Below are 17,035 nucleotides of genomic sequence, written 5' to 3' on the forward strand. Positions count from 1 at the left end.
CAGGACTTCAGCTAGTACCTGGAATATTATTAACTTTAATTTGAGCTGTAGTAGTAAATGCTAGAATTTACTGAGGCATCCTGTGTGTTAAGAAAACTTACTTGATGAATTCTTAAAACCAGCTTTACTTGGAAGCATGACATATATACAGAAAAGTCTCCATGTTGTAACTGTAGCACCTAATGAGTTTTCACAAGGTGAACATTCTGTTATCAGCACCCAGGCCAAGAAATGGCACCTGACGGGCAGCCCCATGACGTGGCTTCCAGAGGCCAGCGCCCCACATGACCGTTAGCACCTGTGGCACTTCGTTTAGCCCAGAGCTATGGCATGTTTGAACACGACAGCTCATTAGACAGGAGACACTTCTCAGGACCTGAACTCACCAGGATAAGGCGCCATGGTTCGGAGCACACGGGCTGTCTTTGATTTATGGCCGGGTAATGATGTTCTCATCATTGGCAGTCACTTGTTCTAACATCAGTCCAGATTTTCTGCTACACAATTCATTCCAGAACAACCTGCAGGTGCCCAGGTCTGCCCACAAGCGCCATGCTTCACTCTGGGCAATTTAAGCAGTCCAGAATGGAACATACAGCCACCTGAATGTTACCTGGTGTCCAGAGCCTTGAGGTCCTCCCAGGAAGCTGGTGCTTGATGGGGCTGCAGGGCTGGAGAGACTCTAGGCTATGCTCCGGAGTCTGACATGGAGAGATTAGAGTAGGTCCGTGGCGAGAAGGGATGGTCACCCAACAGAGCTGCCAGCAGGAAGGAGCAGATTTTGTCAGGAGATGTGAGCCAAAGCCTGCTCCCTGGCAGCTAAACTGGTCACTGAAGACAGGACAGGGCACTGGCAGCATCTTGTCCCAAAGTCACATTCCCCAAGAAGGATGGCACCCAGCCAGGAGTAAGGGGAGTTGGGCTTTCCTTGGGTTTCCATGCCTGCGCCCGTGCTGGTGAGCTGTGGTATTGCACATCACGTCTGCTGACCTGCAAGGCAAGATTTCCTAAACACCTGCGAGATATTCCTGCACACTGGAGGAAGGTGTGGCCTGAACAATGTAGGGAATTGAGAAAGTGCTGCAAAGTTTCATCCTCAGTGTCCCAAGTGGAGTGGGAGGAGGGTGGGGGAGGTGAAGCCTCACATATTGGCCATTCCTTCACCCTCCACTTTTGCCTACAGACACTTGATTTGATCAGATTATTGGATCAAAATGAAATTTCCGTAGATGAGTCACATGATGGCCACCCCCTAGTCTCCCACACACGTGCCTCTCCCATCCTGACGGTGTACACATTTGTACCATGTTCAATCGGGCTGCCCCCATGCTTTCTACTTCCCACTTCTAAATGCTGGCTTCAGAGGAATTCCGCATGTCTTGGCCATTTTTCCCCACACGCAACTCCTCTAGGCTTTTATTCATTCAAGAAACGGTCAGGACACTCCCATGATGTTCCCAGCGCATGGTGGGAATGGGACAGTGCTGTCCTTTATCCTCCTGGGGCTTAACTGATGGTCAACAGGGAAATAGAAAAGTGTCACAGGGGAAGGCACAGTAGCGCTAAGACCCTTAGCAGGAATGTACTCCACGTGTTGGGACAGCAAAAAGTGAGCAGGTGGGCAAAGGAAAATGTAGGAGGCAAAACCCAGATTGCACAGGTCTGAGGAACATACGGAGTTTCCTCCACAGGTAATGAATGGGCCACCTCCTGCAAGTCTGTGGTCTGTTAGTGTTTTCTTAGGTTTGATTGCATTTTGAGTGTTTATGTTCTGAGACAATGGTAGATCAATGCAGATATAAGAAATAATACAGAGAGATGCCTGTGTATCCCCTTACCAGGTCATCTCGGTTGCCCCAGTGACTGAATCTTGCAAAATCATGGCCAGATAGTAGCCACCAAGACATTGCTGACACGGTCCACGTGCAGGAACCTGCCATCACTCTCACCCTTTGGTAGCCACACCCACTTCCTTCCTGCCCCACCCCTCTCTCACCCACACCTGTTCTTCCTTTCTCTTTTTTTTTTTTTCTGTGTGAGTGCTGTATTCACTGAACCAGTTACCAGATTTTTCCAGAGCTTCATTCCACACTGCATTTTACCATAATTGCTGATAGAGAGGGTATTTATAAAGTCTCTTTTTGTACTGTCATTTCATGGCAACCTTAAGTCAACCTTAAAGGTAGCCAGTTACTCATTTCTTTTTTTCTTTTTTTCTTTTTCTTTTTTTTTTTTTTTTGGATAATACTAGTATGTTTTCCATATTGTTAGCTTCATATTTAAAGGGGGGTATTTAAGGGAGAAGCCCACCCAATTTCCCACCCTCCCCAGGTCCCGGATGTAGGGCATGCTCTGAGGTTCTTGCTCAAGTGGTTTTGATATTGCCACAGTTATGAATCACTGTCAATCTTGCCACTCCAAGCACTATGAGATCTTTGAAAAATCCACTGATTGACATAGTCCATCATAGCTGAGATGGTTGGTTGACCTGTTCTGTCTTCTCTCTTTTCTTCGTTAGGGTTCTGAGTCCAGCATTTAGATTAGGAAGATCTCCAAAGAAACTTCTTGTATGTGCTAACAAGTACAGGGCCTGGCACCGTCCATCGCTCCAGTCAGCTGGTGGTTGCAATTGCTGGGTTGGTTCTGTTTTCACTCCCGACTTCCACTAGAACCAATGGGTGTTGCAGTCCAGCCTGGTTCTGCCCCACACATACTTGGCCCTCACATAAACCAGTGGGAGCTGCAGCTTAGTTGGAGCGACCCACAATAACCCCCACCAGGCCCATCCCCTACCCTGGTTTGCCAGTAAGTGTAGCAGTAGTTCAGTCTGTCCCACACCCCCATTCCACCCCAGCCGCTGTCTTAGTGCCCCGCCCCTCTTTCACCCACGCCTGTTCTTCCTTTCTCTTGTTTTATCTATTCCAGAACTTGAGTTAGATGGGATGTGCAGTGGGTAACATTTGTAGTTTGGAGGTTGCACACTCAGCATGGTTCTCTGTACCACCAGGGTTGTGGCACAGTTCCATGGCAGTCCCTTTCCATTGCTGAGTAGTGGTCTGTAGTGAGAGACATCACAGTTCGAGCACTCAGCATGGAGGGATGTCTGCATTGTTTCTAGTTCGTGGCTATTACAGACAAAGCTGTCACCAGCATTTCATGCATGGGTTTTTTGTATCAATGAAAGTCTTCATTTTTCTGGAATAAATATACAGGTATCTAATGACCAGGCTGTACAAGGCTTGCATGTTTAATCTATAAAGAATCTGCCAAGGAGAGTGAGCCAGTGGATGGAAGATCTTTCTGTCTCTCCTTATCTCAGTAAACCTGCCTTTCCAATAAAATGCTAGGCCATTTTACATTCCCACCGGCTTCCAGCATCCTTGCTGTTGACTGTCATCACTTCAGCAACTCTGTTGGTTTGTACTGGTGTCTCATTATGGCTTTTATGTTCCCCAGTGACTGTCGGTGCTGACCACATACTTTTGCCTGTGCTGGTTCACCATCCCTGCATTCTCTTTGGTGAAATGCCTCCTCCTGTCTTTAGCCTGTGTTCTATGTGCTTCGTTACTGATGAGTTTAGAAAGTTTTATGTTCTAGTCGCTAGTCTTTTGTTGGACAGAGATGTGGCTAACAAATCCTTCCTCTTGCCTCTTTCATTCTGGGCCTGACACTGATTGATTGTCTTCATTCAGTCACTTTAAAATCTCCCAGGCTTATCTGGGTATTTCTCAAGACCTCAGATGCCCCTTAGAGTTTTGCTTTCATTGATCACCTCTGTTCCTGCTCTGACAGGTGCGGAGTGGCTGCCACCTTAATGCTGCCAGGGGAAGGTGGTTGTTCAGGTTCCAGTGAGCCTCTGTCAACCTGAATGGGGACTGTATGCCTTCCCTAGATGGTCTCCTCTGACTCAGTGATGGGTTATCTCATTCCCCTGGGCGGCGAACAGCTTCTCATTCTCCAGCCAGACATTGGGAGGCTTGGCTCATCACGGCTGGGCTAGAAGGAAGCTCGAACTCCTCTGGGGTCTCCATGTACACCGTGCCCCTTTACTGTGCCTTTGGCTAAAGAGATAGCAAGCTTTCACCGAGACTTCCACTGGCAGGCCTCGCTTCAAGCCTGCTGGGTTGCCCCTCGAGGTGATCTGCCTTCTCCTCTCCACCTTTCAGTCTATTTCTGTCGTGTAGAATGTCCAGGGTTTTTAGCTGCCCTTATGTCTTCGCCTTTTTTTTTTTTTCCTGCTGCTGCTGCTACAACAGAACACCCAAGACTTGGCAATGTATAAAGAAAAGAAGTTTATTTTGGATCATGGCCCTGGAGGCCAGGCACTCCTAGGGCCTGGCACCATGAGGACCCATGCGGCTTCAGCCCATGGCAGCAAGCAGGAGGACAAGCAGAGGTGTGCAGGAGACAGAGCGGGGCCTGGCTTATTAAACACACATTTGCTTAATGTGACCGACCCAGTCACCTTGGAAAGGTGCCAGCCCCACTCGACACCGTTACTTTGGGCATCAGATTTAAACTGGAGTTTTGGAGAGGATGAACCACAGTCACACCCTAAGGGCTGAGCTTTCAGAACAGGGAAGGATTTGCTGTGTGTGTCAGAGCTCAGTCTGGCTTCTGTGTGTCATTGTCATCCTCCTTAAGCCATCTGAGCCCCAGACACCCTCAGAACAGGCAGTGTGTTAACAGCCCCCAGACATGCCGTGGCTGATGATTTCTCTAAAGGCAAAAATCTCCCTCGAAGCAAAGGAAAAGAAGTAAAATAAACCAGGTTCTAAGAAACCAGGTACCAACTGACCTCCCCAGCCTAGTCATCCACCAACGCTGTCAGGATCCTTCCCACAGCCTTGAAAAAAAGTCCCATTTGAAGAAAGCATTAACGGGATAAAAATATATCTGCCTCTTATCCTCTGGATGCATTTAGGAAAGAAATGTTCCACGGAGATCATCAGTAGAAAGTCTGCATCCCTCCCCACAGACATAGCTCGAGGTCAAGGTCAAGGTGGGGCTCCATAGCCCCAGTGGCATGTGCAGCACACCCAGGGCCCTGCTGCCCACCTCACCAGCAATGTCATCAGAAAGTCTCGCAGCTTCACCTTACCCAGGAGTGTGCCAGCCCTGAGGGGTGCACAGCCTGGGGGGAGCCAATGTGTCCCATGAGGAAGGGCCAGATGGGTGCAGGATGCTGACCGTCCGGACCCCCAGAAAGTAACTGTGAGTCCAGATACCCTTGGTCCCAAAGTACATCTCCTTTGCACTGCACACATTTTACTGTTTCCTCATTGAAAATGGGTGTGTGTGTGATGGGGTGAGGTTTGCTTTCCTCTTTGTAAAAGCTGCCCTTCGTTTCATGATATCTGAGGATACTAAGAATGAGGTTGGAATTGGGAAAATGCTGCCTTAAGAATTAAAAATCACCAAGATGCTCCAGCATGCCGACAGGACACGGGCTCCTGTCCCAGCACAACCCTCTGAACTGACGCCCCCTGTCACAAGAGAGTGGGTCCCCATGGGTGGTCCAGTCTATCATGCTGGCTTCAGCATTCGAGCCAGAGTCAACCAAGTCCAGCGGAGTCCCCGTTTCACGGCCCCAGCCTGGCCACTGGTCCAGCAACAGGTCTCACTTGCTACAGCAGCTGCTTGAGACTCATGGGGGCTATTCCTCCCAGGAGCTCTCAGCCCCCAGCCATTTCAGGTGCCTGGGAGGCAGAGTGAGCTGCTGTGAGGAGAAGCTGCAGGAAAGGCTCTGAGCAGACGACACAGGTGAACGCAAGGACATAGTACGGAGTGTGCTTTAGAATGGAAGTGACTTTAGTGCTGCTATTGGATGCAGCACCATAGCCTGCACAGGGTCCGGCTCTCAGAGCCTAGTAGGTGGCTGGCGTTTGGTGGATGCTTAGAAGACATTTGCAGAGTGAACTGGGGAGTGAGGGATGCACGGTTAGTTGGTGGAGCAAAAGTCTGTCCATTCCACCTTGAATGAATCCAGTGTAGGAAGCCACCGATGTCCACTTAGAGCCTCAACACTCCCTCTCCCTTCTGTTCTGTATTTCCCATGCTTTTGCCTCAACGATCAGATCTTTTTGGGCAGATTTCTTAACATAAAATTTAGGGTGTTTTTAGAATCGTTTTCGTTTTGCAGAAAAATGGAGAGGCTAGTACAGGAAATTGGTGACTACCCCCTCTGCCCACTTCTCGCAGTGATGGACAGCATCCAACACCTGAGTATAAAACAGGTGTTTTCTGTAATAAGCTAATCTCAGTGCGTTAACGTCAGTTCAATTCCATGCTTTATTCAGAATTCTTTGGTTCTGACCTCGAGTCTTTTTCTGCCCTGAGATTCCTCCCACCATGCACCCCTGGAAGGGTGCGATACACTTAGCTGTCTCTTCCTTGGGTTCCCCGCCCATGCAGTGGCTCCCCAGCCTTTCCTGGGCATTGATGACCTTGACCTTTTGGAAGACTGCTCAGTCATGTGTTGTATGGACCTTCGTTCCGGTGGAATATATCATGGTTCTTCTCATGATTAGACTGGGCTTGGGGGACAAAGGCCACGGAGACCAAGGGCCGTTCTCATCATGTCACAGGCATGTCTCATGTGTATGAGTTAGCACCATGGATGGTAACCTGGACCCCTCTACTGCAAACCTGCTCGTTTCCCATCTTTCTATGGAATGAAGACAGCCCATATGGCGTTCACTTAGGCAGCGGGAAGTCAAGCTTCCCCCGGAGAGCTTTTATTTCTTTAAGGATCACCCGTTCAGAATCCGGCTGGTCTTCGCGCGTGCTGTCTTAGGTGACACAGAACATACTGAAGTTAGAAGGCTTTGAGCATGGGGACAGGAAACCGCTGGTCTCTCCTGCTACTTCAAATGGACCAGTAGAGCTCCTCCTCTCACAGGGCAGGACACCTCTTGATTGCTTAATTAGTGCGTGCAAGATCAAATCACACACACATTCCCGCTTTCTGGCAGTGGGTGCCCTGGGAGGTAGCAGGTGCTGATTCAAGTGCTCAGGTCTCTGCCAGCTTCAGGGAGACCCAGCTGGAGTTCCCAGCTCCTGCTCTGGCCTAGCCCAGCCCCAGCTAATGCAGGCATTTGGGGAAGGGAACCAGTGAATGGAAGATGGCTCTCTTCCTTCTTGTCCCTATTCAATGATAAATCATTTTTGAGAGAGAAATTTAGTCTGGCATAAAAACATGTCATAAAAAAGAAAGAACAGCTCAAATCCATGACAACATTGTAGCCCCAAACCCATATTTTGAAATCAAACTAATATTATTCCTTTGTTTGCAAAAGCAATGTTTGTTTGTGATTTAAAAAAAAAAAAACACAGATAGAAAGAAGATACATCCTTGTCTCCCCCAAAAGTAACAGTTCTTCCAATCCTTTCTCTATACCTAGCTGTTAACCCAAAGACATTTATAGGATTTTTATTTCCAAAAACACCTGGTATAAAACTGTACTGCAACCTACTTTTCTTAACATGCTGTAAACATTTTTCTGGCTCTTTCAGTCTCTGGTGGCGATCCCTTTTACCCAATAAAACAAACAGCAAATGCTGTGAGCCATGCCTGGCCTCCTGCACACCTGTAGGTGGTTGGAGATTAATTGGGAACAAGGCAAGGGAAAAAACGTGCAGGATAGAGATCCATCAGAGCCAGCACCTGCCTGCCTGTGCCCACAAGGGCAGCTGGCGTTCACGGTTACAGACTCGTCTTCCCATTTCTGGTGAAGGGAAGTGATTGAGCTCAGCACAGCCGGATCCTGCCATGCCTCAGCCGGAGAAACAAAGCATAGGTCACGTTAGTGATAAGTCACGCTTGCTGTCACAGGCCTGGAAGGCTTGCTAATCTCTGGGGAATAGGCTGCTTCCAGAATTTGAGAGCATTGATCAGGTGGATTTGGGGTAAAAACTCAGTCTCCTTCTGCGAACTACAAAGCCCTGCTTTCCAGTGGAATGGGCCAAGACCAACGAGTGGAATCAAACGTGGCTTGAGTGCCTTAACTAGCAATCATCAAGGAGTGCGCTAGGAGGAGCAGGTTCACAGTGCAGGCAGGTCCTGGTCCAGTCAGGGAGTGTGCTCTCCAAGGCCCATGCCCTTGGCACCTGCAGTAGAGGTGCAAGCTCCTCAGACTGTGGGATGTGCTCCTGCGGTGACAAGGTCAAGGCCATGACCACCCATGGCCCCAATAACCTGAGCTCCTGCTCTTTTCTTGGCAGAATGAAGTGATCAGCCAGCAGCTGTGCGTCATCTTCACACACTGCTATGGGCCCTACCCTATCCCCAAGCTCACGGAGATCAAACGGAAGCAGACCTCGCGCCTGGGTGAGTGGTGTCCCAGGCCATCTTAGGGTGTGGTTTTCTGATATATTGGGGAGTAAGTGTGGGGTGGTTTTTGAAGGTCAATGAAAAATAGACACAGGAGTTAGACCGCATAATTATTTCAGAGATTATACTTTGGCGATGTGGGCAGGGACGCTGGCCAATACCTCATTCCTCAAGTAAGCGGACTCAGGTGTGCTCCAGCCCGAGCCTCCCCATCACACACGCACACACCCTGTGCACGCAGCCTCTGAAGGATAGATAAGCCAGACTGCTCCACAACCCTTGCCCCCAACTCTCCCATCCAAGGTGCCCCCCCCTCTCTGCTGAGGGAGGAGAAGCAGGTACAGTGACAACCTTCAACAGGGAACTAGGGGAAGAGGGAACAAGCCGCCACCCCACCCCACACATCCATACAGACAGACCTGGAGACACCCTCCCATCAGCCCCAGGTTCACCCCAGGCTGCTACAGCCTGGCTGATGGGCCTAGGGGAGAGAAAAGGCAAGGACGTACAGAACTGCTCTGAGGCCTGAAAGCTGCGCCCCTGTGCCTGGGGCCCACCATCTCCTCTTGCTGCCTGGGGAAACCAGGAGCAGCTGAGATCTGCCTTTGAGTAACACAAGTCATTTGGAAGGGGTGAGCCAAGTCAGTTCACACTGAACAGCTCAGCCAGTTGTTTGCAAGCATTTCTATTCCTGTTTCGACTGATTTATTCATTTTGTTCAAAACTGACTTTCTGGCTAAGATGAAATACTAGCAGCTCAGTTAAAAAGTCATCCGTGTGTGTCTATCCAACTAGGAGGGACCAAAGCGTGAGTATTTCTACCACATAACATTGGGCATTGATAAGTACCTTATCAAGGCCACACTTGACAAGGACTAACCAAACCGGCAGAGCCAGACAGCTGGGGGGCGCCCTCCAACAGCAGTGTCTAACACACCTTGCTAAGAGTGAGCCTGTGCAGAGGCTGTTTCCACAATGCGCCAGCAAACCTGCTTCCCTGTGGCTAGAGGGGCGCGGCAGCACTTTCTCCCGGGTTGAATTTGCAGAGAATTCTTTCACATGCAGTGAAAAGGCCTGATTTTCAAGCCAAACGTTAGAATTCCATGGGTTTGCACCGGGAGGGAAAAAAAGTTGGCGGCCCTGAGAGGCTGCAGTGCACCTGCTGGGAACAAAAAGAGGCATTCCTTCATTATTAGTGGCCACATTTCAAGGCTAGGGCTTTGAGAGTTGCCAGACAGTGTTTCTGTTGGGACTCGTTTAACAGGCAAGAAAAGAATGAACAAGGGGCTCCAACTCTCTTCTCCGAGGGCCCGTCAATGAGTGAAATCAATTCCTGTGGGAAACGTTAGGGAGTGATGGGGCTGTGGCAAAATGAAGACAGTTGGCCACTGTTCTGTTTTCACACCTACGAGTCCCTGTCCCCCTGCTGTGGGTGAGGCTCCCGTGAGAAGGAAGTACCGCTTCCAAACGCAAGCCAGCAGCAAGGATCCCCTGTGACAAACCGAATCTGTGCCCTTGCTGGGCTGGGGAATTGACCACCATGGTTTGGTGCAGGAGGAATCCGGACCCCACCTTTCTTTGCCCTGAAACAAGCCCTGCCCCTTCCCTCTTCCAGATCCGCATTTTCTGAACAACAAAGAGATGTCCGACGTCACCTTCCTGGTAGAAGGGAGACCGTTCTACGCACACAGAGTGCTGTTGTTCACAGCCTCCCCAAGGTGGGTGCGGCCGGCTCGGGCAGCTGCGGGACTGTGGCCCTGGCCGCTGCTCGGCCTGTGCTTAGAGGAGGGATCTTGGGCAGCTTCCCTCCTCAGAAACCACAGATTCCAGAGGACAGAGCTGTGGCCAGTAGAGCCAACCTGGAACAGGGCAGGTCAATCCCTGGGCTGCTCTGTGAGCAGAGCAGAGCTGCTGGCTTCCTCGGCCGAAAGCGCTTGGGCAGTATGCAACCTGAGAGCCCATCTGTGGCTGCCTTTAGAGGGCCCTCTGCAAACATCAGGGGACAGACTTGGGTTTGAACCTCTTTCATTTCCCTCACTATGAAGTGAACAAACCACAGTATCTTCCATTCGTTTGAAAGATACTGTTTATTATTTATATATTTCATTTATTTGAAATGCAGAGTTAGAGAGAGGTTATTAAGAGTCCTGCTTCCTAGAGGCACCCCGTGTTGGTAGGTGCCACAAACAAGAGCCCCTCTCTCTAGGAGCTTTTGCACTTCCTTCATGGGCGGGAAAGAGCAGCTGGAAGCCGGGATGGGAGAGCACAGCTCAGGACCACCTGGGACAGGCCCCGGGATTGCTGCAGAGGCGGAACAGCAGAGGGCCAGCTAGCAAGGAACCCAGCATGCATGGGAAGAGGGAGGGAAGTAGCAGGCCCCCGGGTGCAGAGGAGAGGGGAAGAAGCCCCCTGGCTGATGTCCTACAAAGCATCCATTCTTTCCCAGCCTCCCGTTTTCGGGAAGCAGCATCCTCCAGCCCTGGTTTGCACTTCAAAGTCTAGGCTGGTACAGTGCTGTGAGGCAGAAAGGGGTGTTCATTAAAACAACTGCTGCTGCTACATCAGCGTTGTGTCTCAGAGCTGGGGACACACACATCTGTCATCAGGAGGGCTGAGGTCCTGTACGCCATGGGTACGTGTGCAAGTCTCATTTCCCCTTCGCATGTCTTGTTCAGGTTCAAAGCCCTTCTCTCCAGCAAGCCGACCAATGACAGCACCTGCATAGAGATTGGCTACGTGAAGTACCCCATCTTTCAGGTGAGCACCTGCCGTGGCCGGAACTCCCAAGCCGAAGAGCACAGCGCACAGGAGGCCACCTCCATGTTGGAGCTGGTGTCCAGCCACTTGAATAAGTCCCTTGCGTTGGTCTCTATTCTGTTACTAGAGCAAAGCACCAGAGGCAGGGGAGGGAGTCATGGGGAACTGGGCAGGGCCTGCCCTGGGTTTAGAGGTCAGTTCGTCCAGTTCTTCCCTGTTGAAGCATGTGTTCCTGTATTCTGAAAGCTCCCTTCTAACCATCACTCTGGGTGGACCATCCAGCTTTGCTGAGCCTGTTTGCTCTTCCACCTGACGGGGGAGAGGACTCCCCAGTGGAGGAACAGCCAGGGAGTGCCTCTGAGAGAATGTGATTGTTAGCCCATTCTGCCAGCTCTGGATGCAAATTGGAAATGAAAAAGTCATGTTGGGGCCACATGCCACAAGTCTTGACTGCCACTGTACCATGCTGGGATTCTTGCTGCCACTGTTAACTCTGTCTCCAGGACTTCAAAGGGCTGCCATGCAGGCATTGCTCCCTCACAGCAGGCGCTGGAGCCCATGGAGGTGTCCACACTTCCACCATTCGAAATGCGTTCCTTTAGTTATGACTAAAGCTTCCACACAGAGGCTCTTTCCTGAATAACCAACAAGACACTACCATTCTGTGGGCCTCATTGTTATTTAAGATGTATTCATTTTCGTTGGAAAGGCAGATTTCCAGAGAGAATGAGAGAAAGATCTCCTATACACTGGTTCACTCCCCCAAATGACCACAATGACCAGAGCTGGCCAATTTGAAACCAGAAACCTGGAGCTTCTTCCAGGTCTCCCACGTGGATGCAGGGTCCCGAGACTTTGGGCCATCCTCCACCTGTTTTCCCAAGCAATAGCAGGGAGCTAGGTGGGAAGTGGGATAGTTAAGACATGAACCAATGCCCATATGGGATGCCAGTGCCTGTAGGTGGAGGATTAGCCAGTTGAGCCATTGCACCAGACTCCAGTGGGCCTCCTTCTTAACACACTGGCCACGTCCTGAGTCCTCACAAAGATCATAGAGCAATGTGACAGCACTCCCACTTGACACCTGACATCCAGTGGCAGTGTTGGAGTGCGTTGCTGGTTTTCCAAGCTGTAGCCAATAAACCCCCTGCTCCCTGAAAGGCAGATGGGAGGTGACCCTGGACCTAGGGTTGAGGAAGGGATGAAAGATTTGCAAGGATAAGGCTGGCCTGTGAGAGCCACTGCCCTGGGTGAGGAAAGGGAGAGCTGAAGGGAAACTGAATCCCCAGGGTGGGACTGGGGCAATGGCACATCCCCAGGCACCCAAGGGTTTCCCTTTTGTCCAGCCCCTGACCGTTGTGGCTACAAATAGCCAGGTAACCACGGTCCTTTGCTGAATGGGAGAGGCTGTGAATAAGGCTGCGGCCTTGACTTGAGTGGTCTGGCTGGCTGGTAAATCCCATTGTTTTGGATGGAGAAACTGAGGCCAGAGAGTATATATCACAGCTTTGAAATCTCAATCCTGTTAGTAGCAGGGCCAGGATCCGGCTGAATCCAGTCTGTCTGATAGGACACAGTTCAGGGACTTGGTCCTAGAAAGCCCTCTTTGTAAGTGACAAAGTCCCATGTCCCAAGTCCCACATAGATGTAAGGCTCAAAGCCAGTCCTCTTCAGCCACAGCTGTACAGTGGGATCACCTGGGGAGCTCTGTAAAGTGCCAGGATGCAGGGCATGAATGAGACCAGTTAGAAACCAGAATCTTAAAGATGTTGCCCAGGCATCAGCATTTTGAAGCCACCCACTGCCTCCAACCCCATCCACCTCTTACTCTGATTCTCTCAGTGTGCAGCCAAGGAGGAGAGCTGGGGCCAGGGGTCCTGGTATCTTTGCACATCAGAAGGTGCATCTCTGAGTCACCTGGTACAGGATGCAGGGGAAGACTGTGGAAATGCAGATTCCTGGGTCCCATACCCAGGGTTTGATTCTGCAGCAGTGAGAAGTCACGTTTCTCCCATGAACCCTGGTGACTGGTCCAAGGATTCCTCCTGCTGTCCATCATCTCACCTGGTCCTTCCAGCTGCCCTGCCCACTGAGAGCTGAGGGTGTAGACACAGGGAAGACATCAGAGGCCTGGGCTGCCATGGCTGCTCCTGGCAGAGCCGAGCTGCAGACAAGGCATGGCAGATGCCCAGGCCTGCTCTCCATTGCCTCCCAACAGTGAGCTCCTGTGACCTTCCTTGCAAAGCACCCAGCCCCACTGAGCAAATTACACAGCCCTGAAGTGCTGACGGCAGGAAACATACAGCCCCAGCTCTCTGGGCCTTGTGAAGGGGCCTCTTACCCCCACAAAGCCTGGGGCTAATTGGAGAGGCTCCTGCACTCAGAACTGGGCCCATGGGCTGCACCCCATAAATGTCAGCCAAGCAGATCCACCAAACAAGAAGTCTGCATGGGAAAGGCCAGACTTGTGCAAATCTCGCAGCTTGTGATTGCTTCTGACCACGTCAACCCAAGTCTATAAAGGGAAAGGAAGATTTAGCAGACCCCGGAGGCCTTGCCAGGGGCTCAACCCTTTCCCCATAAAACAACAAAACCCTCATTTGTGGCTTGAATTAGGCCAAGGAGGACTGGACCCAGCCCAAAAAGGAGGTTCCCAGTGGCCTGTGCACTTGGCACCAGAACATTTTAATAAACGAGAGTGTTTGGGTTTCTTCCCTCCTGCCCCTGAGACCTTCTAACACAGCATGCAGGTGCGAGCTGAGAGCAGCAGAGTTTGCACCTGCGAGCGGGATCCTCAGGAGGTGTGGACGCCCCCTAAGAAACAGCTCTGTGACCAGCTGGAGGGGAGTGCCTTGATTTTAATAAGGCTGAACCTCAGGCCCGGCTGAGTTGGTATTTTAGATGCCGTGACCCAGTGAGGTGGTGATTTCATGGCACTGCCACTGCCAGCGGTGCACCACCACCTCTGCAATGGGAAACGAGTCACAAAAACCCCGAGTGGGGAGGTAGAAACCTAGAGAGAAAAAAGGATTTGTGTTTGTGCTTACAAGTGTGCACATGGCACATTGTATATGCTGTGTGCCAGGTACCAGAACCCAGCGAAGAGGACCAGATCCAGTCTGGGCCCCAAACCACAGTGAAAAACCTCACAGCCTGCCTCTGCGCAGGCTTGGCGGGAGGGGCAGCAAGATAGAGGCGGGGTCTTGCCAAAGGGAGGTGGCCACTGAGTCGGATCCCACCGAAGGAAGCCAAATATCCAAGCATAGGCCATGGAGTGGGCAAAAATGTGGCAACCAGAAGGGAGGGTGGGAGGCCCCAATAAAGGCAGGTGCCTGGCTTACTTCAGAGCATTAAAGATGGATAATAGATATGGTCAGGAGGAGGAGGAAAGATCATAGCAGTAAATTAAATCAGGAAAAATAAGTTGCCCCATGAGGATTCACAGCAGCAATATTGGAGGAAGAAGGGGGAGGGACAACGCAAATAGCCCCTAGCTAACTGGACACACATGGTGTGTCCACACCGCAGGCTCCTGGTCAAGGCTGATGGAGACTTTGTGACTGCTACAAGGAGCAGTGCGGATGAACCTTGAAAGCTCCAGACTCCACAGGGGTCACAGAAGAGCCCACGGCCCAGGTTGTTTATTCTGGATGTTCATAGGAAATGCCCAGACTAGGCCAATCCTTGGTGGTTGTCAGGGGCTGGCAGGCAGGGGAGACGGCACTGGCTGCTAAGGTGCCCAGAATTTCTTTGGGGGAGGATGTTAAAAATTGTTCTAGAATTCTGGGGTGGTGATTGCATGAACTTGTGAATATGCCAAAAACACAACCCTGAGTACTTGAAACAGGTGCATTTTGTGTCATGTGAAGTGTATCGTAATACACCTGTAAATGCAACGTTTGTCATTTATGCACCCATAGTTGGAAAGTATCAAATAACCTTCCAGGAGAGTGGCAGTGTCGAGGAGAGGTTTCCCAGCCTCAGAAGGCAGTAAAGAATGAAATCGGTTCAAAAATTGTTCTGAATACTAGCATTCACTGAATTCCTGCTAGGCCCATTCTGTGTGTTTATCCGGGTCATCTTCATGACAACCCCCTGCAGTCGGTAATAGCATCCTTACATGGCAAGTGGCGAAACTGAGTCACACAGAGCCTTAGTTTAACTCTCCCAGCTTGTCGGAGTTTTTTATTGAAAAGTGGAATTACAGCAAGAGGAAGAGATGGAGCAAAAGAGATCTTCCATGTGCTGGTTCACTCCCCCAGATGTCCACCACAGCTACAGTTGATGAAAGCAGGAGCTTGGGACTCGAGTCTTTCACATGGGTGACAGAGGCCCAAGGACTTGGGCCATCTTCCACTGCCTAACCAGATGCATTAGCAGGGCACTGACTCAGAAACAGGAGCAGCCAGAATTTGAACCAGCCACACTTACAGGAAAGCTGTGCCACAAGCCTGGCCCCATGATCTCTAAGATTTCATGGCAGCATCAGAGCAGAAATGAAGGCAGCCCAATCCTGGCTCTTAACCACTGTCCACTGATGTCAGAACCCAAAGGGACTACAGAAGACAGTCCAAGCCGATCTCCTGACCTTACAAGTCTCCACAAAGCCCTCAAACTTCACGAACGCAGGCAGGTCAAGCCAGTTTGTCCTAGGGTCAGGTGCAAGACAATAGGGAATGGAGAAAATTGGGGCAGGCTGCTGAATGTAAGCACTGCCTAAAACATGACACCTGGTTGTCATCCGCAGCGGTGGCAGCCAATCCACACACTGCCATCAGCCTTCTTTCATGCCATGGGCTTCCATTTACAAAGCTGGTGTGACACTTGCACAGCTGGGCCACAGGGACAGAGAACAGCTAGATGCAGATCATTCGCACCTGCGGGTGAAAGGGTTAGTGACCTGGACCCCTGATGGGTGCTGCTTCTGAGGTCTTCTCAAGTTGTAGCAGAAACCAGCGCTCCCATGGGATTCCGAGTTTGCGGCTGGGATCACAGCATGAGGCTTTGAGTCAAACTTGGCCTTGCACTGGGAGGAGGGACCTGCTGGCGCTGGCTCTTCAGGCCACACCAGGTGTACAACCTGACCTGGCTGAGGTGTGGAAGGCAAGGCCATTGGGGAGACATCTCCGCAGACTTCCAGGAGAGCTCTGCTGGACAAAGCTATTCCCCCACGTGCTGGTGGCACAAGTGGGGGCTGGCAGCAAGTGGGGCCAGATGCTCCCGAGTTCTGCCCGTGACACATGGCTGTTTGCGTTCTATCTTACAGCTGGTCATGCAGTACCTGTACTACGGTGGGCCAGAGTCACTTCTTATCAAGAACAATGAAATCATGGAGGTAAGGACCTGTCGGGCTGGTTCTGCAAGGAAGAGTTGGGCAGAGGGAAGGCCGTGGTCAGCAGTGGCAGGGACAGGGAGTGCTGAGATGGAGGCTCTAGGAGGTGCCTCTGAGAGGTGATGTGTGTGTGGTGACCAGGCAGCAGGGGGAGTTGGTCATGTCAGCGTCCATCTCAGCGGTGCGGAGCTTCCATCCCACACAGGACATCGAAGGGGTCTGGCCCTGCCATGCTACTGCAGGTGGGACCAGAAATTCTGTGTGCCCGTAGCTGGCTCATTTGGAAGATGATAGTCTTGCATGTGCCCCGTAAGAACAGTTTAAAAAAATATCTAAATGGTGCTTGAACCATATAAAGGCTTCCCAACCCTGCTAAGATAACACCGTTCACAATTAGGTCTGTATATAACCTTAGACATGGTGGGCTGACCTGCTGTCATAGAGCTGAATCTGGCTCCCTTTGCCATCTTCCCCACCATAGAGTTTGTTGCTTGGTCTTGTCCCTGTGGGACCACCCTTGCACTGTAAAGTAGCCCCCCAAAGCTCACACACACATACCCACATGCACACGTGTGTCTCCTGCCCAGCACCTGGCCGTGTCTTGGGCCTGGATG

The 17,035-nt window shown here is 51.0% G+C and overlaps 1 protein-coding gene across 4 annotated transcripts in view; it reads left to right on the forward strand.

The window, feature by feature from the left end:
• BTBD11 (BTB domain containing 11) overlaps nucleotides 1–17,035 on the forward strand; it is a 259,542-nt gene that overhangs the window by 238,327 nt on the left and 4,180 nt on the right. For all 4 annotated transcript variants that reach the window (XM_040985026.1, XM_040985042.1, XM_040985034.1 and 1 more), the window contains 4 exons: nucleotides 8,224–8,329; nucleotides 9,948–10,050; nucleotides 11,008–11,089; nucleotides 16,356–16,424. In XM_040985026.1, the coding sequence (XP_040840960.1) occupies nucleotides 8,224–8,329; nucleotides 9,948–10,050; nucleotides 11,008–11,089; nucleotides 16,356–16,424 (360 nt within the window). The remainder of the gene's footprint in view (nucleotides 1–8,223; nucleotides 8,330–9,947; nucleotides 10,051–11,007; nucleotides 11,090–16,355; nucleotides 16,425–17,035) is intronic.

This window comes from Ochotona curzoniae, unplaced genomic scaffold (genome assembly GCF_017591425.1).
Source record: "Ochotona curzoniae isolate NIBS_2020 unplaced genomic scaffold, NIBS_Ocur_1.0 contig_1014, whole genome shotgun sequence".
Taxonomy (NCBI): domain Eukaryota; kingdom Metazoa; phylum Chordata; class Mammalia; order Lagomorpha; family Ochotonidae; genus Ochotona; species Ochotona curzoniae.